The 22,159-nt window shown below is 35.0% G+C and overlaps 1 protein-coding gene across 3 annotated transcripts in view; it reads right to left on the bottom strand.

The window, feature by feature from the left end:
* Il7 (interleukin 7) overlaps positions 1–22,159 on the bottom strand; it is an 82,687-nt gene that overhangs the window by 11,999 nt on the left and 48,529 nt on the right. For all 3 annotated transcript variants that reach the window (XM_046468207.2, XM_046468209.2, XM_058570717.1), the window contains 2 exons: positions 3,694–3,774; positions 2,524–2,655 (listed from right to left, as the gene is read on the bottom strand). In XM_046468207.2, coding sequence (XP_046324163.1) covers positions 2,524–2,655; positions 3,694–3,774 — 213 coding nt within the window. The remainder of the gene's footprint in view (positions 1–2,523; positions 2,656–3,693; positions 3,775–22,159) is intronic.

Here is a 22,159-nt window from a genome sequence, read left to right as displayed (position 1 = left end):
TTGTTGCATATTTTCTAGGCCAGATATTGTACTCAGTCCTTTACATATATTACTTTATCTGCTTAATAATCCTATGAACTTTCTAATTTTACCATATTTCCCAGATGAGAAAATTGAGCCACAAAGAGTATACATAAGCACCAAGGTCACATGTCAAGTAACTATAATGGCTAAATCTTAAGTTCATCTGTACTATTTTTAGTTTAGTCACAAATTCAGATCTCTTTTAATTATATAGTTAGTAACACCAGCACATGCCATTAATTGTTTCAAAGATTAGCAACAGATTTTGAGGATAAACAGGAGGGAAAATTTTTCATACTCTTTTTAGTAAGGTTCTAGGACATGTTTTGAAAGTACAAGTTGAAGTTTACTTAAGTAAGAGGATATAATTGAGTAGTAAAAATACAGTTGCTTTCCATATCCACAGGTTTCACATTCTCAGATTCCATCTGTTTCAAAATAAAAATATATGGGAAAAGAATGCACCTGTACTGGACACATATAGACATTTTTTCCCTGTCATTATTCCCCAAACAATATAGTATAACAAGTATTTACATTGTATTAGGCATTATAAGTAACCTGCAGATGATCTAAAGTATACTGCAAGACATTCATAGGTTATAACAAATGCTGTGTCATTTTATTAAGGGACTTGAGCATCCACAGATTTGATAAGTAAGGGAAGGTACTGAAACCAATTCATCATCAATACTAAGGGACAAGTATACATAGGTATGAAAAAAGGGCAGAAACAAGAAAGTTTGATTTTACCTCTCCATTCCTGAGAACATATCACCTTTCTAAACTTTCCAAATTCTCTTAAAAACTCAGTACTTTTGTATTACCTCTAGCTCATGTATTCATTTCGTTTGTCTAACATTTTCTACTTCTGGTTGAATGCCTAAGTGTTTCCTAACTCACAGGGTATGCAGATTCACTCTGATTCTCTAAGAATTGTATGGAATTTCCATGTTCCCATGTATATATTTGTCAAACAACATAATAACAAGGGAAATGTGAAAGAACCTTTCACTCTCATGAACTAGTATGCTGATTTTTCTTTGTCCCACTCTAGTCAATACATCTTTTAAAAGTTGGCTTTTTTTTTTTTTAGTTGTGGATGGACCTTTATTTTTAATTATTTATGTGTAGTGCTGAGAATCAAACCTCCTTTCTCACACATGCTAGGCAAGCACTCTACCACTGAGCTTACAACTTCAGCCCTAAATTTTTAAAGTTTAATCAGATTTAATTAAGTATTCTGCCTTTTAAATTCAGAAATATTTTCTATACTGCTATATAATTTTCTATAATAATACCTAATATATTTATAGATATAAAAATAGAGAAATATATAAGTATATATAAGTATGATACATATTTTTAATCTATCCTTAAAAAGGTATAATATGGGTATTATAATATATATATATATATATATATATATATATATATATATATATATATATAAAACAAACATTTAATTGTTACTTATTTACAAAGGTGGCTTTTAAAAAACAGCATAAGCAAGCACAGAAAATTGGAAATAAACTTGTCAAATCTGGGACACAAGAGGACACTACCTTCTATCAAGTAGATAAAGCAATAATAAACAAAACTGTCCAAGTTATATAATCTCTATTTCCACCAGTGCCAATAGGGTTCAGAGGTAATCTTACCATTTTACTTTCTATGGGAAACTTCTGGTACTCAAACAAACAAACAAACAAACAAAATTGTTTTTTTATGTCATCAAATGTTTTTAAAAAAAACATTAAGAAATTTAAGAAACCTTGACTTTTTATGTCAGCTAGTAAAATTCCTAAAGAAGGAAATAATAATGGCAGTAATGAATATTATATTACATTTTGAATGCTTTTTAGTACTAAGCACTTAACATGAATTAATGCTATTTAATAGTTCCAACATCCTACAATGTGGATACTATTATTTTTCCATTTTGCAGATGAGGAAATTGTTGCCTAGAAGTGTCTTCCAGACTCTGTTGGTTGTTCTTAGTCCCTAATTCTAAGTGGAAAAGTAAAGGGAAATTATCCTTAGCTTGCATCACAATTTTTAATGCCAAAAATTAAAGAAAAAATTGACAGGCCTATATACCCCCAATTTTAACACATATCTGTCAAACACATGTTAGTTGCTGTTTTACTGACTAGGACTCATATTATTTTGGACATATCTGGATTAAAGTTATTAAGTTTGGGAGATAAAAATTGATCATGCCCCATGCAATTTATCATCCTAATCTCCTTGCAAGTAATTATGGCAATGAAGTATTCTTTTTTAGTCCCCTTTCACAAACTATTAGTTCCCTTGCAACAAATCAATAGGCACTTTCCAAGTGGAGACTTGCTCCCAGAATGAAGTAAATATATCTCAATATTAGGTAGCCATAAGCACTTTCAATTCTATGATATTGAATGGGATGGTGAGAGAATAATAGTATCCAAGCACAGAAGTAATTTATATTTTTGTTCAGACTAAACACTCTCAGCTTACCTTGCTGGGGCAGCTCAACAATTTTAATGTGCCTTCTGAAATTCTTGATAAGTGGAGTTTGAAATCCTCACTCATATTCATTTTAAGAAATTGGTTCAACTTGCGAGTAGCACGATTTAGAAAAGCAGCTTCCTATTATAGGAAAAAGTTACAAGGGCTGTGGTTCAAATAAAATATTAGAAACTGCAGCATTCTTAAGGAGCCTAAAGTCAGAGCAAATTATTAAGTAATACCCCACCTCCACCCCAGCTTTCTCTTCCTGTTAATCACGTGACTGACAAGTACAGGACTGAAACTGTTTAGCTCCTAGGTGACAGCATAAAATGCCCAGAACTTGGTTTAATGATTATCTGACTCTTAAAGTCTCTTTACTCTGTTATATGTGACCTTATCATTTATAGGTGAACGCATTATAAGATTACTCAGTTTTAAACAGAATAACTAAATGAGAAGGCTTCTGGAAGCAGTAATGATGAAAAAGGTATGTGTGTTTTTTTCTTACTGATCCTACTTTCTAACCTTTGAGCTATGTATGAATAGCTAGCTGCTAATAAATAAAAAGGTCCATAGTCATGTGAAACACATTTTTGTAGATATTTAAAGAAATTAAAAAATAAAGAATTTATGGGTATAATATGAGATGCCATGAGATTAGTTTAGATACTGTGAGTTAAAAAAAAAATTAACAAATAGTACAAGAGAGTCTGTAGCAAGAAACGATACAAACTTTTAGAGATTTTGTACATTGTAATATTACACCAAGTAGAGGTGGTATTGATTTAAAGTTAAGCAAATATTGAAGGAAAAAAATTTTCGAAATGTCTACACCTAAGTTATATCCATGACTTATGTTTGTCTATTTGCAAGCAAGCAAACACTTTAAAAAGTCTTTTCCCAAATAAGAAATTTAGAAAAAAGAGATATGTGAATTCAATAGTTTTAATATTTTGAAGGTGAAAAATAGGATGGTATATAAAAAATTATTATCTATTAAGCCCAGGGCTACTTGTAAAATAATAGCATAAAAAGCATAATATAATTTAATTGAATAATGGACTTGTGTGGATAGAACCAAAAGAACATGCTATTAATATAATTGTCTAACAGGGGCACACAAAATTGGAGCTTCTATAAAATCAAGAACGACAAACTCTAAATAATTATCATTACCTTTGAATCACCACATGAATGTCTTTTAAAAAAGTTAGATTCATTGTTTACACAGTCGCTATCAACTTCTATCATTTTTTCCTGTAATAAATAAAATAATATGGTTAAACTGAGGACTTTTCTAATATTTAGTAATTATAAAAATATCCATCTTATATATAATACCTGGTATTTATATGTTATTTTTAAGGAGAATAATTTTTGCCTGGTTTAACTTACTAGGTATGAACAGTAGTTTTCTATAGCTAAAGGATAAACAAGTATTTATGCAATCCTCTCACATATTTAAAGCACTTCTTACATTCAATAGTTTAATTCCAGAATTCACTAACAGAATTTGGCTCATTTAGGGAAATAAACAACCTATTTTAGAGGTCACACTATGTAGAAAAAATACTGTAAAATTTGAAATAAAAAAAATTTGATGAATTTAAGAGGTCACATCCCATTCAATAGCTTGATATTGATCAAACAGGGAAGGGAATTTACATTAGAATGAAGAGAAAAACTTCTTGACACCAGAGTTAAAGTTGAAATCCATTCTACAGCATTTTTAACAAGATAATTTGGTATTGTTGATATAGAATTTTGCTGAGAAATAGTGAGATTGAATATGTGTGTGTTTGTTATAAACGTAGAGTGGAAAAACACTGGCACTTGCTCACTTTTCATTTCTAAGAAATGCAGATTAAGAAGTCAGGATTATCTGAATCAAGGATTTAGATGACATACTTGAAAGAACAAGATTTCAGATTCTCTTATGCACAAGATTGGACTAGCTCTGTCCAGCAAACTAGCAATTCCATGCAAACAGAGCTTCTAGAAGGACTTCATGCAGTCTTAGACTACATGACATCATCAAAGAAAGAGGATAAAGGTACAACAAGGACAGGATTTAGTTGTAGGATTCTGATCTTCATCTGCCCCTCAGAAAAGTGTCCATCACTCTTTTCATGTATAGAAAGCATAATGGTCTCTGTGTTTGTCCTGACTTTAAAATGTATACACTATCTGTTTTACCCACAGGATATCATGTCTGAATACACAATGTTTTTATTTACCCATTCAACACATACTAAAGCCCAATGTGCAGAGTTTTCTACAAAATTCTGGAAAATACAGTCCTGGTTTCTTGTGCCATTTGATAAAAAGGGTGATTCTGCATCTCTCGGGCACATTTACATCACTTCTTTAGAAAAATATACTTTTGAAAATAGAAGATTTATTTCTGTCAAATACAAACATATTGCAAAGATCTCAAGTACAAAAGGTATATTTTTCTTTAACTGTCTTCAAGTTGCCATTATGCACATTCCCGGAAAGGTAGTGAAGAATTAATATTTTCCTGTCAAGCTATTTTCCTATTGATTTTCATTAAATTCCAAGAAGGATAATAAATCATATATAAATTTTTCTTTGGTTAAACATCGAACATTTAATTTTTGCCATGGCATGCTTCAAGAAAGAAAGTAGACCAACATATAGACATTAGTTATGATATTTTCCAAATTCACCAAATATGCCATATAAATGTGCCATATAAATTGTGATAATTTCTTGGCACATTTTAACAAATTGCATGACACATTGTGTGGATATTTGAAAAACATTAGTGCTTAGGCCAATGTTCCATGTAACTAATAAAACTTGTTTTTGGCAGATCTTCAGAAAGGTAATGTTATACCAGTTGATTTGTTGGCCAAATGTTTGATAGAGATGTAAGGGTGTTACTAGAACCTTAAAATATGGACTTATATAAAGGTCACAATTATTATTAATAATTTGACTTTAGCAAAATTTATGAATATATTTAACATAGGTTTGCATGGGTGCCAATTACAAATGCTTTCTAAAACTGTTTTTAATTCAAGTCCTATCAGAGAGCACTTCAGAGTAAGACTGTATAACTGTAGAACAGAATCATAGGTCCTCATCTCTTGATTTAACAAAAAGTAGAATTATTTGACCAGTACCACAATAAGTTTCTTATACATATCTTAATATATGTAAAGATTACTTCAAATTTGTTGTGAATATGGAAAATCAAAGAGAAAGGCCAAGATTACATTGACCGTAAGCTGCATTATTTTCCAGTATCAACTATGATGCCACGTTATTTCTAAAATACATAGTATCTTTTCAGTTTGTAGACTTAGATCTTTGAATTCAGCAGTTTTATCTTTGAAATTTTTTCTATTACATATTTAAGTTTCTTCTATTGTAAAGTATATCTATATCACTTCTTCTTTTATGTATTTATCACTAAAGAATTTTTTTTTTCATTTTGTGTGGTTTTCTTTACCATGTATTACACATGCATGTTTTAATGGTGCATTCATTTCTGGTCTATGTTTTAATGTTCATTTATTTCCCCTGAAATCAAATCTAATATCTTCTCTGACATTGTATTTTTTTTTAATGTTTTTACTTTGTTTCTTAAAGAGTACTGAGAAAAATGTTAGCTGTTTTTCCCCTGCTTTCATGGATAATTAATCTTTTGATGTATATTCTTCCTTTTCCTTTTGCTTGCTTATATATTTGTGTATTCTTTTATTTATTTTGGTAGCATCAGAGTGCTTTATTTTTTGTTTTCTGAAGAGATGCTAAAGCAGAATACTGTTCAGCTAGTATTCGACATCTGTACCCATTTCATGGGAGAATGTATTAGTTTCCCAGGGCTGCTGTAATAAATGACCAAAAATTTGGTGGCTCAAAACAGTAAAAATTTACTCATAATTCTGTAGGTCAGAAATCCAGAATCAGGTTGTCAGTTGAAGGCTCTGGGGAGGATCCACTTTTGTGTGTCTCTTCTATATTCAGACGGCTGACAACATGCTTTGGAGTCCCTTGCCTTAATGATCACACAGTTAATCTCTGTCTCTATATTCACAGTACCCTCTTTGTATGTGTCTAGAATTAGAATCTCCCTATGACTCTATAAAGACAATTGTGAGAGCAGTGGATCATGCAGGTTAATCTCCCTGTGTCAAAATTCTTGACTTCAATTTGTAGATTCCTTTATCTTATAAATTTTCAGGGATCAGAATTCAATATTTTTGGGTGGCTATTAGCATACTAGAGACACAGATGTTCATCTGACCGTTGATGTTGGGTTTGACCAAAAGGTACACTTTTGGTAGTGGATGTTAGCAGACTGTACTGGAACAAACTAGAAATGTACTTGCACTACAGATTTTGGTTCCCTTGCCCTCTTAACTTTTAACATGAAGGTAAGTATCTGGTAGTATTCATATCTATTACTGTATAATTAACTACTACAAAGGTAAAATAAGACAATAAAAATTTGCTATCGTACAGTCTGTAGGTGAGAGATTTGGGAAGCATTTCTGAATCTGGGAGCTTCTGGATCTGCACATTCCATGAGGATGCAGTAAAGATGTAGGCCTTGTGTGTGGTCACCTGGGCTTGAGGAGGACAGGAGGATGCATTTGCAAGACATCTTGTGTGTATGGCTATTAAAGGAGGCCTCAATAGCTCATCACATGAGCCCAGCCATAGACTTTCTTCAGTGTCCTTACAGAATGATGCCTAGTTTTCTCCAAGTGTGCATTGCACAAGAGAGGAAGCAGGAGGCTCTATAGCTTTTGCAACCGAGTCTCACACTGCCATATCTACCTTATTCTATTTGTAGGGGATGAGTCACTAACTCCAGTCCACACTTAGTGGTAAGGAATGAAACTCACCCTTTTAAAAGAAAGCGTGTAAAGGAATTTGGGGGCATATACTAACACAACCACACAGTTACTCCTCCATCTTTTGATCTTTTGACTAGGGATAAAATATGTGGAGATCATCAACTCTAGTCAACCTGAATACCTGTGAATCTGAGATATGTGTGTGTGTGTGTGTGTGTGTGTGTTTTCATATCCTTTTTTGGTTATTTTTTATACAGCAAATGCTGGCAGATACAGAAATCCTGCTTTGGGGATCAATCAGTTGTCCAAAAATAAAGAAGGAAGAGCAAAGGCAATGAACAGGGTCAGATGCTCATTCCTCCCCAATTGCTATATTGTTTGTTATAAGATGGTTCTCTTCTTAATTTTTCCATGTTACTATCTTCAGTAGAGAGATTCAATATAGCTCACAGTGCATCTTCAGCATCACATGTGCTAAGATGACTAAAGTCTATCAATTGCTCATAGCTGATTCTAGTCAGCAGCTACATAACTCATTGTTGCTTCTTTTCCTCCCACATTTCATTTATTTTTGGTGGTCTTTGTAAGGGTTGCAAAGTTTTAATATAGAGAAGAAAGATTCGACCTTAAGTCTTTTGCCGTTTTTTGAACATAAACTTGGCTCCTACATAAAGATTCATCATTTCTGATCATACTTATCACACTACATCCATCGTGCTATTTATTTTAGGGAATCCGTACTCTGTATAAAATTGTAAAAGTTTGCACAATTTTTGGAACACATTCAACTGGAACGAATTTTACCTACCATTTGTTAAGTAGCTTATTGGTTTATAACATTAATTGGTATTTAATTCCTGGTTAAAATGAAATCATTTATTCTTCATTAAAATACTTGTTGAGCATCTACCATGTGCCATTTAGTAGTGGGAATACTATTCATAAAATTATATATGGTTTCTTCTCAAAGTTTGGTGGGAAAGACAAACATTAATCCAGTAACCACAATCACTTCCCAACTTGATACTTTTTGTAAATAAATATGCCACCATGGAAATATATGCAAACAGATTTTTTTACATAGGGACCTCAAAGGAGACTTTTTCTAGAAGAGAACACTTCAACTGGGATGTGAAGCAAGAGTATTCTAGGGGAAAAGGGAATGAGAAAATTCATGATGTATAAACAGTTTGCATGGCTGTCTTTGAACTTAAAAGGAACATAGAGTGTAGGTGGCTCAATATAAGACAGAAAAGGAAAGAAGGGTTGTGTCTGGCAGAGCTAGTGAAGCCTCTGGTTCCTAATTAAAGCTAGAAGGCCTAGAAGAGACCAAGTAATGCACAGTCTTAAAGGCATTTTAAAGGAGTTTTGCTTAAATACCCAAAGCAATAGAGGAATGAGTCTCACACTGCCATATCGACCTTATTCTATTTGTAGGGGATGAAATATACCTTTTCCAAGGATCATATTTATAGCAGTATGCTAGAAAGTATGGATTCAAGAAAGAGTTTCCAGATGGCTCTTTACAAGGTTATTATATAATTTATTCTTGAATAATTTTTTATTGGAGATGGTAATAGGAGAGAATCCAGAGAAAGGTTAATAGATTCAAAAAAACATTTAAGAAGCAAATTTAACATGATTTTTAGATGAAAATTGAGGAAGATTGATATATCAAGGATGACTTTGAGTTTTCTGATGTACATAATAGAATAAACTATGCTGCCATTCACTGAGATAAATAACAGTAAAATAGATGGAATAGATAAAAATATGTGGTTGGTTTTCAACACATGATGTTTTAGCTGATTTCAAAGATCAGAGAGTAGTTACATATATAGATACAAAATTAATCTAGAGTGTTAGAAGAAAAACCAAGAGAATAAATTGTTTGAAGGAGTGGCAATTCATAATATAAATGTCAGCCAGAAGGTCAAATTCAGTTGCGTACAAATTTATCTGCATATGGAAAACAAAACTAAAAAGGAAAAAAAAAAGTCTAAGATAGGATGGCAAAGTAATGATAGAATATGAAATGCAAAATTAAGCCAATATTATACTTATTTTGAGGTAGCATTTATAAACAAGTATTTATAATAAAACATTCAAAGAAAAAGATACTTAGAAGCATATATGGAAATGTGTATGGATATATATGCACATGAACACAAACATCCGGAAGTACCCTTAATGGACTTCTTCTGTTTAGCTGATGCTATCATGATCAATATTCTCTATCTTTCTAAAAAAATGTTGACAACTGCCCACAAAACATAGCACTCTTGACTGGTAGTCTAATTTTCTCAAAATGTGCATGGTATTTTAACTCTAACCATTTCAGTTGTATATTTACTAAGCAAATTCCTTAATACTGTTATGCTTATTATTTAACTATAAAAATATAAAAAATGAAATGTTAGTTATGAAAATAGTTATTTTGAGGACTTCTAGCCTCTAGTCTGGCATGTAAGGAACCTAGAAGTTGCTACTCCATACTAACAGCACAAAGGTGAATCCATTGAAAAATCAGCTCTTCATAGATCACAGTACACATATCACATAAAATATAATATCTGCTTAATATTTCATTTTATGTTCTATTATGACTTTAACCATTCTATTATCACTTTCTTTTTTCTATTTCAGTTTGTTTTTCTTATGCAGATAAATTTTGTTCAAGACTCAATTTGACCTTTTAGTTGGCATTCGCATAATGAACTACCACTCCTTAAAGTAATGAATTCCCTTGATTTTTCCTTCTCCGATTTAACCAAGTAGATGAGCAGTGAGGGCGAACTGCTGCCTCTAAAATTGATAGAAATTGGCAGATACAAAGATGTGGAGATGAGAGTATATATAAATATAGTAAATATACAACTGAAATGGTTGGAGTCAAAATACCATGCACATTTTGAGAAATTGTAATTCCTTCACCAAATTGGAGAAAGAATTACAAATTATGAGCAGAAACCTCCATAGGAATCAGTGTGGGAGTAGAGATATCTAAACTATAATAAATGAATTTCTAGACACACACTATGGAACACCTCTGAGAGAAGTCTCACATTTCATGAGTTCAAGTCCAGTGTTTCTAGCTACAAGATTCTCACAATGAATATCAGAGAAAAAAACAAAACAAAACAAAAACCTTTATGTTTCTGACAGGAGGAGGGGAAAAGGAACTACTATGATATAAGTCAGAGCATTCTGTTCTCTTTACCAATCCCTACTTGGGAGAAACAATTTTTACCAAAGCCTAAACTTTTAGGGCCTTCTCAAAGCCTGACCTTCCTAAAGGAAGGGAAAGACACAACTCCATTTCCCTCTACACTCTCATGTATTGGAATGCCATACTATACCACCCACAGAAATAAAAAACAACTGGTAAAGTTCACAGTCCAGAAAGGAAGCCTGATCAAAAAAAGACCTAATCACAGGCCCAGAGAGATATTCTTACCATGACATCATTATCAGCCTATTTAGCTTTTTCTTTCATCCAGAACATTCATAATCAGATATTGATAAACAATTACAAAGCACATTAAAAGGCAAAAGCCATAGTTTGAAGAGACATAAGAAACATCAGAACCAGACTCAGCTATGACAGTGATGTTTAAATTTTCAGGCCAGGAATTTTAAAACTCTGTAATTAACATGCTAAGGGAGTTAGTGGAAAAAGTCAGATCACAGGCTACTTAAAATTGCCGGAAACTAGGACTCTACAAAGAATGGAAAAGTATTCTTAACTGATATAACAGATGACACTTCTAATAATAGTAACAAGTGTCCAATTATATATATATATGTGTATGTGTGTATAGGTGCTTATGATTTTTATGTATAAGTGAATGACAGCGATAATAGAAATAAGAGGTAGGAATTGGTAAATTTTATTATTTGAATGTCCCTGCACTACCTCTGCAGCAGTACAGTGTTCTTTGAAAGTAGATTTGGGCAAGTTGTATAGATGTATATTACTATTTTAGCCAGCTTTTTCACCTTCGTGACCAAAAGACCTGGTAAGAACAATATAAGAGGAGGAAAAGTTTATTTGTGTCTCATGGTTCCAGAGGTCATAGTCATAGATGGCCAACTCCATTGATCTGAGCCCAAGGTAAGGCAGAACATTATGGTAGAAGAGTGTGGTGGAGGAAAGTGGCTCAGGACATGACAATCAGGAAGAGAGAGAGAGAGAGAGAGAGAGAGAGAGAGAGAGAGAGAGAGAGAGAGAGAGAGAGAGAGAGACTCTGCTTACCAGAGAAAAAATATAAATCCCAAAGTTATGCCCTCAGTGCCCACCTCCTCCAGCCAAACCCTTCGTGCCAACAGTTATTATTCAGTTAATACCTAACAGGGCCCATGAGGGGATTAATGTACAGAGTAAGTTAAGATTCTCCAATCATTTCATCTCTAAACTCTGGTGCACCATCTCACACATGAGCTTTTCAGAGGACACCTAATATCTAAACCATAACAATTATAAATTCTAGGAAAACAACTGAAAGGGGTGAAAAAAGAAATATTATATTTGGTATTATATTATATATAATATTATAATTGGTGTTCCAAGAAAAGAGAAAAAGTAGAATCATAAAATGCTCAATGAAAAGAAACAAACAAAATTATGGAAGATAAAAATAACAGAACAAGGTCAATAAATAGAAAACAGTAACAGATATGGTAGGTATGGATATTAATTCAACTATGTCAATAATCATTAAGAAAATCAATGATCTAAATGCATAAAATAAAGGTCAGATTCTCATATTTGGTAAAAATAAGGCTTAACTGTGTGTTTGAAGAAGCCAATTTTTAAATAGAAAAATGTTTTAATTTCAAATAAAAGGAAGGAGATATACCTTGCTCGTGCCACTAAAGAAAACATAAGTAGCCATATTGATATGCAAAAAAAAAATTCAGAACAAGGAAAGTTATAAGGGATAAATATAGGCATTACATATTGATGAGGGCTCAATACTCGTTAATATAACAATCCTTGATATGTGTGTGCCTAACAACATAGTGCCAAAATCTGTGAGGCAAAAACTGATAAAACTATAAGGAAAATTTGAAGAATTTACTAATATGGTTGGATACCAATGATACCTATCTACCAGAAATGGTCAGATTAGCAGGAAGTAAATCAGTAATGACATAGTTGAATTCCACAGCACCATCAATCAATAGATATAATTGACATCAATAGACTACTTAATCCATCAACAGCATAATACATATTTTTCCTAAACTCACATGGAACATTCATCAAGATGGATCACATTCTGGACCATAGATATACCTTAACGAATTAAAGAATATAAGTTACCTAGTGTATGCTTTCAGACTGCAATGTGATTATAGTAAAAATCAATGATGGAAAGAGCTAGAAAATTCTCAAACACACTGAGATTAAGCAACACATATGTCAAAGAAGAAGCTGGAAGAAAATTGAAAAATTGTGACTAAATGAAATTATGAGTTATCAAAATTTGTAGGATCCAGGGTAATTGATGGCTTAGATAAAATTTGTACTATCAAATGCATATATTAGAATAAATGTCTAAAATCAATAACTTCAACATTTGAATGAGAAAACAATAAAATAAAAACAAATTAAATACAAAGTGTGCAGAGCTAAAGACTGATCAGAAGTCAATCAAGTTAAAAATAGTAAATCAATAGAGAAAATTGAAAAAAGCAAAGACTTTAGCCAAGCTAAGAAAAAAAGAGAATATAAATATTGCTAATATAAAAAATGAAAAGGGGGACATAATTGAGGTCCCATGGAGATTAAAAGTATCATAAAATATTATGAACAAAATTCTATGTCCAAACTTTTCACCTGATGCTACTTGAAAGACTATGCCAAATTTCTCACAAAAAACAAATAGAAAATCTGAATAAGCCTGTTTATTAAAGATATTGAATGAACAATTTCTAATGTTACAAAACAATTTACCAAGCCCAGGTGTGTTCACTGATGAATTCTATCAGAGATTTAAGGGAAAAATTCTTCAATTCTATATAATATCTTTCAGAAGATGGAAGAAGAAAGATACTTTCTAAGTCATTTTATAAGACCAACATTATCCTAATACCAAAACTAGACCAAGATATTACAAGAAAAAAAAAAACTACAGACCAGTATCTCTCATGAACATTGATGAAAAACCCTCAACAAAATATTAGCACATTTAATACAATAAATTACAAGAGTGTCAATTGATATTATGGCAGGTATACAAAGATGATTCAATATTCAAATGTTAATTAATGTTACTGATCATATCCTTAGGTCAATGATTGCATGATCATATTAATATATGTAAAAACAGTTCTTGAAAAAATCCAACCTCCATTCATAATAAAAATATAACAAACAAGAAATAGAAAGTAACTTTCTTAACTAATTTTTAAAAATCTACAAAATCTATACAACTAACACCATATTTAGTGGTATGAAATTCAAAGTTTTCCTGCTAACAAAATATTTACTCTCTCATCACACATTTCAACATATTAAAATGCAATAAGACAAAATAAAAAGAAATAAATATATACAGATATGTATACAAATAAATGTATACAGATATAGTTAACTGATATTCAAAAAAATAATTAGAGGCAATACAATGGAGTAAATGTCATTTTCAGCAAGTAGTTTTGGAACAAGCGAATATCCATGCCCCAAAACAAAAATATACACACAAAGCTTACACTTCTCATAGAAATTAACTCAAAATGAGTTATGCATCTAAATATAAAATTAAAAAACTCTTAGATGATGACCTAAGAGAAAATTAGATTACCCTGTGCATAGTGATGATTTAAAAAACGAACAAACAACAACAACAAAAAACCCCAAAGGCACAATCTATGAACAAAATAATTGATAAATTAGATGTCAAAAACTTCTGCTTTGCAAAAAATAATAAAGAGAATGAGAAGGCAAGTCACAGTCTAGGAGAAAATATTCATAAAAGATACATCAGATTAAGGACCATTATTTTTATCTCAATTCTAAGTGGATCAGGGACCTAGGCATTAGACCAGAGATCGTGCACCTACTGAAGAAAGAGTAGGTCCAACTCTCCATCATGTCAGCTTAGGAACCCACTTCCTCAACAAGACTCCTAAAGCACAAGGAGTAAAATCAAGAAACAATAAACGGGATAGTATCAAACTAAATAACTTCTTCACAGCCAAGGAAACAATCAAGAACGTGGAGAGAGAGCCTACAGAATGGGAGAAAATCTTTGCCACCTGCACCTTAGATACAGCATTAACCTCCAGGTTATACAAAGAACTCAAAACACTTGACACCAAAAACTCCCCCAATAATCCAGTCAATAAATGGGCATAGGAACTGAATGGACACTTCACAAAAAAAAAAAAAGAAAAAGAAATGTGATTGGTCAACAAATATATGAAAAAAAAAAAACATTTAACATCTCTAGCAATTAGAGAAATGCAAATTAAAAGTACACTGAGACTCCATCTCACTCCAGTCAGAATGGCAATTATCAAGAATACAGGGGGCTGGGGATGTGGCTCAAGCGGTAGCACACTCGCCTGGCATGCGTGCGGCCCGGGTTCGATCCTCAGCACCACATACAAACAAAGATGTTGTGTCTGCCGAGAACTAAAATAAATAAATAAATATTAAAAAAAAAAAAAAGAATACAGTAACAATAATTAAGTGTTGTTGAGGATATAGGGAAAAAGGTACACTCCTACGTTGCTGGTGGGACTGCAAATTGGTGTAACCACTATGGAAAGCAGTGTGGAAATACCTCAGAAAACTTAGAATGGAACCACCATTTGACCTAACTATCCCACACCTCAGTTTATACCCAAAGGACTTAAAATCAGCATACTACAGAGATGCAGGCACAAAAATGTTTATAGTCATTCAATTCACAATAGCAAAGCTATGGAACCAACCTAAATGCCCCTTACCACATACACAATGGAATATTACTCAGCCATGAGGAAAATTAAATTATGGCATTTGGATGAAACCAGTCCAAAGAATCAAAGCTGAATGGTTTCTCTGATATGTGGATGCTAGCACACAATAAGTGGGGGTGAAGGATGGGAAGAATAGAAATTTATTGGCATAGACAAAGGAGAATGAAGAGAAGGGAGGGGTGATGGGTTTAGGAAAGACAGTAGAAGGAATGAATTAGACATACTTTCCTATGTTCATATATGAATACATGACCAGAGAAACCCCACATCATGAACAATAAAAAATGCGATCTTAATTAGAATAAGTTATGTCCTATGTATATATAATATTTTGAAATACACTCTCTGTCATATATATCTAAAAAGAACAAATAAAATATTTAAATTAAGAAGAAGAAAAAAACATTATTTGTACACAGAAATCCTAAAAGTCAACAAAATAAGCAACATAGTAAAAATAATGTACCAAAGACTTGTGTAGAGAACTCACTAAGGAAGACAGATGCCTTCAGTCTTTACATTTTCACTAAAGAAAATATTCAGATGACAAAGCATATGAAATGATGCTTAACATCATGTATCATCAGAGAAATACAAACTAAGACAATGAGCTGCTATGGCACACCCATTAAAGAAAGGACAAAATCCAAAATACCACACCAAATATTCTCAAGAATATTAGTCAGTAAGAACTCTCATTCATTGCTGGAGGGAATGAAAAATGCTATATAGCCATTTTAGAAGACACATTGATGATTTCTTAAAATGTTAAGCAAACTCTTACTATACAACCCAGCAACCTTGATCCTTGGTATTTACTCAAAGGATTTGAAAACTTATGCTCACACAATATATGCAAATGGATGCTGATAGTGGTTTTATTCATTGTTTCCAGAATGCAGAAGCAATGAAAATGTCCTTCAATAGACAAATGAACAAATAAACTATAGCACTTCCAGACAATAGAATGTTTTAAGTGCTAAAAGAAGCAGTCTGTCAAACCACAAGAACAGCTGGAGAAAATTTAAATGCATATTACCAAATGAAAGAAGTCAATCTGCAAAGACTACATATTGCTTGATTTTGATTATAGGACATTCTGGAAAAGGAAAAACTATGGGTACAGTAAGAACTCTAGATAGGGAACAGGGTTGGGAGGGAAAGGGAGGAGACAGGGGGTTAGCAAGGATGGTGGAATGTGATGGACATCATTATCCAAAGTACATGTATGAAGACACGAATTGGTGTCAACATACTTTATATACAACCAGAGATATGAAAATTGTGCTGTATATGTGTAATAAGAATTGTAATGTTATTTCACCGTCATTTATTTTTTTAAAAATCAATTAAATTTTTTTAAAAAAGAAAATTAACCACAATAAAAGAAGAACTCCTCACACACCAAAAAAGAGTGAATAAATTGTTAACACTATGGGGTGGGGAGAACATCAGTGGTTGTGAGGGGTTAAAAAGGAGAGAAGGATGAATGGGGGAGTACTGAGGATTTTTAGGGCAAAGAAAATATGCCAAAAAGTACTATCACTTGAAAACATAATTAAAATAAAAACAGAATTTACAACACTAAGAGTGAACCTTGGTGTAAACTATGAACTGTGGGTGATAATGATGTGTAGATTCATCAATTCTAATGAATGTACTACCATGGGAGGGCATATTGCTAGTGGGGGAGTTTGTGGGGACAAGGATGCATGAGAACCATGTATTTTCAGCTCAGTTTTATTTCCTGTGAACCTAAAACTGGTTTTCCAAAGTTAAAAAAAGTTGTTTTTATAAAAATTAAATTGTATTGGAGCAACTTAAAATTACTGAAATAAGTATGGGTGAGACAATAAAAATATTGAGGTAAATCCAAAATACCTAAGAGAAAGTGACATCAAATTATTTTTCAAGTGTCTAAGCATCCTGTAAAAACAGAATCCAGAAATTATAGAGGATGCATTATGAGTATTTATTTTTTTAAGAAATATTATGGGAAACTAATTAGTAAATTTGTATTTGAAAAAAAAGTTATGACCCATATTTTTAGGGAATAGCAAATGAATGTACATTTACTTATTTAATATTTTTTAAAAATGGCAAGTAATATATCTTTTAACTGACATCCTCCAAAACTTTTTCTGTTATTTTAACAATGACCAGTTCCAACCAAGCTAGGAATATGACACAGAATACTTTTTTCTTGTCACATAACCCGAGGTGCTGAAGAATACAATTCCTTCACCTATGTCTTATGTACACACAACACAATATCCTTCTTGCTCACAAAGCCTACTCATGTGTGTATGAGGCATATAGCATATAAAATATAGATATGCATGCAAATGCAGTATTTACAAGGGCATTTTCCTCTCATTTTATTAAAAAATAGAATAATAGTTTTATATATATAAGTATATATATCTTCAACTTGTTTTGTATTATTTTAATTTTGCTCTATATGATTACTCTCATTCTACATAAAACACATTGAGAACAATTTTTCATAACTATGTAATAATACACATTAAGTGTACTCCACCATTTATTTAATACTTCCCACATTGATGAGTAAACAAGTATTCGCTCCTATAAACAATGCTGTAATAGACATCTTTGTATATGCAGTTGTGTATACACACATATTACCTCCTATATTAAGGCCTCTCTAGAATTGTTTTTCAAAAGTGAGATATGCTAAATAAAATGGTGTACCCATTTTTAAAGTGATCACACTTTTACCACACTTCTGCCAGCAAATAATGGATTTCTTTTGTTATGTTCTTGCCAATGCCAGATGCCATCAGTCTTTAACACTTACCAATCTTGATAAGTGAAAAATGATGCCTCATTATAGTTTTAATTGGCATTTCCTTGACAAACTAAAAGATGAGTATCATTTCATGTTAATTGAGAATTTGCATTTCCTTTGCTGTAAATACTCTGTTCTTATTGATGTTTTTATTGCTGTTTGTCTTTAAGTGATCAATTTTTACATTTTATATTTTAAAAAGTTTCAAGGCTTTCCATTTTATTTTAGCTGTATTTATTATATAGCATACTCTGTGGTGTGTGTGTGTGTGTGTGTGTGGTCTTATTTTCAGAGTCTAAAATATGTCAGATATTCGTTATATTTATGTTTTATGATTTTGGTGTGTAAATGTTTTATTTTCCTTTTCCTATAGTGACTTGAACAGATTATAGTTCTTTTAAGCATTTTTTCAAAAGATTATTAATATTGTATTCTCCATCAGTTTATTTGAATACAAATATCTACTAATCGGGTAAACTGACGTCACCTTCCCTGTTTTTGACTGACCGCAGCTCATTCAGCCATAGAACAGGTAATTTCAGGCTGCAATTCGCCTGCGGCTTGCAGACAGATTGCTAGGGTTCAGCGCCTGGGTGCTTATTAGAATCTGATCTTATCGGAGCGAACACCCAGCGCGGGGCGGCCGAGTTCTGGCTCCCGGAACCGTCCCGGAACCGCCCTGGCTCAGGGATGCGGAGCCTGGGGAGGCTGCTTCTTGGACCCTGCTACTATCAGAGCATACACCAAGCACTAAGCAGCCGAATTCCGGCTCCCGGAACTGAGCCTGCGGGGACTGCTTCTTGGAGCTTACACTTATAGGAGCTTACACCTAGCACGGAGCGGCCGAGTTCCGGCTCCCGGAACTGTCCCGGAACCGCCCTGGCTCAGGGCTGCGGAGCCTGCGGAGGCTGCTTCTTGGACCCTGCAGAGCATACACCAAGCACTAAGCAGCCGAATTCCGGCTCCCGGAACTGAGCCCGCGGGGACTGCTTCTTGGAGTTTACACTTATAGGAGCTTACACTGAGCACGGAGCGGCCGAGTTCCAGCTCCCGGAACTTCCCTGGACCGGGGCTAGGAGCCCGCGGAAACTGCGTCTCGGTCCGGGTCCTGCTGAGGGCCGGTCAGGACTCACCCGTTGCTTTGGTTGCCTGGCAGGGGGAACGAAATGCTGCCATTCGCATGGGATACCAAAATGGCAGAGATCTGATGTCAGCAGAAAGCGGCGGAGGAGAGATCTTCATCGATACCAGCGGTGACATAAGCAGTTGGTCTCCTGGTAGGGGGGGTGAGGCACAGTCACCCGAGTCTCCTCAATTTGTCCTCGAGCCAGAGGGGAGGAGCCGGGCCGCCGCCAGCGCCCGGAGCAGGCCCAGTGGCTCGCCAGTGTGGTGACCGCGTGACCCCAATTGGAGAGGGGGCGGAGCGGAGCCGCCAACCACACCCGCCAGGTGGGCAGACCCGCCACCCAGTAGTACATGGGCATGGTAGGAGGGGCAGGGCAGAGCCGCCCTTTGCGCTTGCAAGGTAAACAGACCTGTGACAGCCTGGCGGGTCAGGCCCAGTGGCCTGCCAGTGTGGTACACACGTCACCCCAACTGGAGTAGGGGCAGAGCAGATCCTTCTCCCACGCCCGGATCAGGCCCTGCCGGTGTGGTGGTCACGTGACCCCAATTGGAGTGGGGGGTGGAGTGGAACCGCCACCTGTGCCCGCAGGGTGAGCAGACCAGCAATCAACCTGCAGATCAGGCCCAGGGGTCCGTAGGCGTGGTAGGAGGGGCAGGGCAGATCCGCCACCCGCGCCTCCAAGGTAGGCAGACCTACAACAGACCGGCGGATCAGGCCCAGGAGCCTGCCGGCGTGGTACAAACACCACCCTAATTGGAGTAGTGACAGAGCAGAGTCGCCTCCCGTGCCAGGAACAGGCCCAGGGTCCTGAAGGTGGGGTAGTCACGACACCCCAATTGGAGTAGGGGCAGAGCAGAGCCTCCACCCATGCCCGAAAGGTGGGCAGATCTGCGACCAACCAGTGGGACAGGCCCAGTGGCCTGCCGGTACGACAGACACGTCACCCCATTTGGAGTAGGGGCAGAATAGAGCTGCCGCCCGCGCCTGCAGGGTAGGCAAACCTGCAACCGACCGGCGGATCAGGCCCGGTGGCCTGTCGGCGTGGTACACTCGTCACCCCAATTGGAGTAGGGGCAGAACAGAGCCGCCGCCAGCTCCCAGAACAGGCCCAGTGACCTGCCGGCGTGGTAGCCACGACACCCCAATTGGAATAAGGAGAGAGCAGAGCCGCCGCCCGCACCTGCAGGAAAGATACGCAAGCAGTATGAAAAGACAAGGAAAGAAAGGACCACAAGCAATGCAGGTCAACGCAAATTTAGAAGAGGTAACAGCTGCAGCAGATGGAATGTCAGATAAAGAATTCAGGGTATACATGCTTCAGATGATCTGGAGTATCAAGGAAGACATTAAACAGCAAAATCAGACAATGAAAGATCACTTCAACAACGAATTACGCAAACAAATCCAGGAAGCAAAGGATCAACTATACAGGGAGATAGAGGTTATAAAAAACAAGCAATCAGAAATCCTAGAAATGCAGGAAGCAATAAACCAACTTAAAAACTCAATGGAGAATACTACCAGCAGAGTCGAACACTTAGAAGATAGAACATCAGACAATGAAGACAAAGTATTTCAACTGGAAAAGAACATAGACAGCTCAGCAAGACTGTTAAGAAACCATGAGCAGAACATCCAAGAAATATGGGATAACATTAAGAGACCAAACTTAAGAGTCATTGGGATACAGGAAGGTACAGAGCTCCAAACCAAAGGAATGAGCAGTCTATTCAATGAAATAATATGAGAAAACTTCCCAGACTTGAAGAATGAGACAGAATCCCAAATCCTAGAAGCCTACAGGACGCCGAATGTGCAAAATCATAAGAGATCCACACCTAGACACATTATAATGAAGATGCCCAACATACAGAATAAGGAGAGAATTTTAAAAGCTACAAGAGAAAGGAAGCAGATTACATTTAGGGGTAAGCCAATCAGGATAACAGCTGATCTTTCAACACAGACTCTGAAAGCTAGAAGATCCTGGAATAACATATTTCAAACACTGAAAGAAAATGGGTTCCAACCAAGAATTGTGTATCCAGCGAAATTAAGCTTCAGGATGGAGGATGAAATTAAAACCTTCCACGATAAACAAAAGTTTAAAGAATTCACAGCTAGAAAACCATCTCTTCAAAACATCCTCGCCAAAGCATTACAGGAAGAGGAAATGGAAAATAACAATGAAAACCAACAGTGGGAGGTAGGACAGTAAAGGGGGGGGATAATCAAAGAGGAAAACAAACAATGTTTAGTAACAGAAATAAACAAATATGGCTGGAAGAACAACCCATATCTCAATAATAACCCTAAATGTTAATGGCTTAAACTCACCAATTAAGAGACACAGGCTAGTAGAATGGATCACAAAACAAGACCCAACAATATGCTGCCTACAGGAGACGCATTTGATAGGAAAAGACATACATAGGCTGAAGGTGAAAGGTTGGGAAAAATCATATCACTCATATGGACTTCGGAAACAAGCAGGCGTGTCCATACTCATATCAAATAAAATAGATTTCAAGCCAAAGTTAATCAAAAGAGATATAGAGGGACACTACATACTGCTTAAGGGAACCATACACCAACAAGACATAACAATCATAAATATTTATGCCCCAAACAATGGTGCAGCTATGTTCATCAAACAAACTCTTCTCAAGTTCAAGAGTCTAATAGACCACCACACCATAATCATGGGAGACTTCAACACACCTCTCTCGCCACTGGACAGATCTTCCAAACAAAAGTTGAATAAGGAAACTATAGAACTCAATAACACTATTAATAACCTAGACCTAATTGACATATATAGAGTATACCACCCAACATCAAGCAGTTACACTTTTTTCTCAGCAGCACATGGATCCTTCTCAAAAATAGATCATATATTAT

Source organism: Marmota monax, unplaced genomic scaffold (genome assembly GCF_021218885.2).
Source record: "Marmota monax isolate L192 unplaced genomic scaffold, Marmota_monax_Labrador192_F-V1.1 WCK01_AAM20220418_F8-fsc00115, whole genome shotgun sequence".
Lineage (NCBI taxonomy): Eukaryota > Metazoa > Chordata > Mammalia > Rodentia > Sciuridae > Marmota > Marmota monax.
Note: the sequence above shows the minus strand (reverse complement) of the source record. Positions and strands in the feature narration are given on the sequence as shown.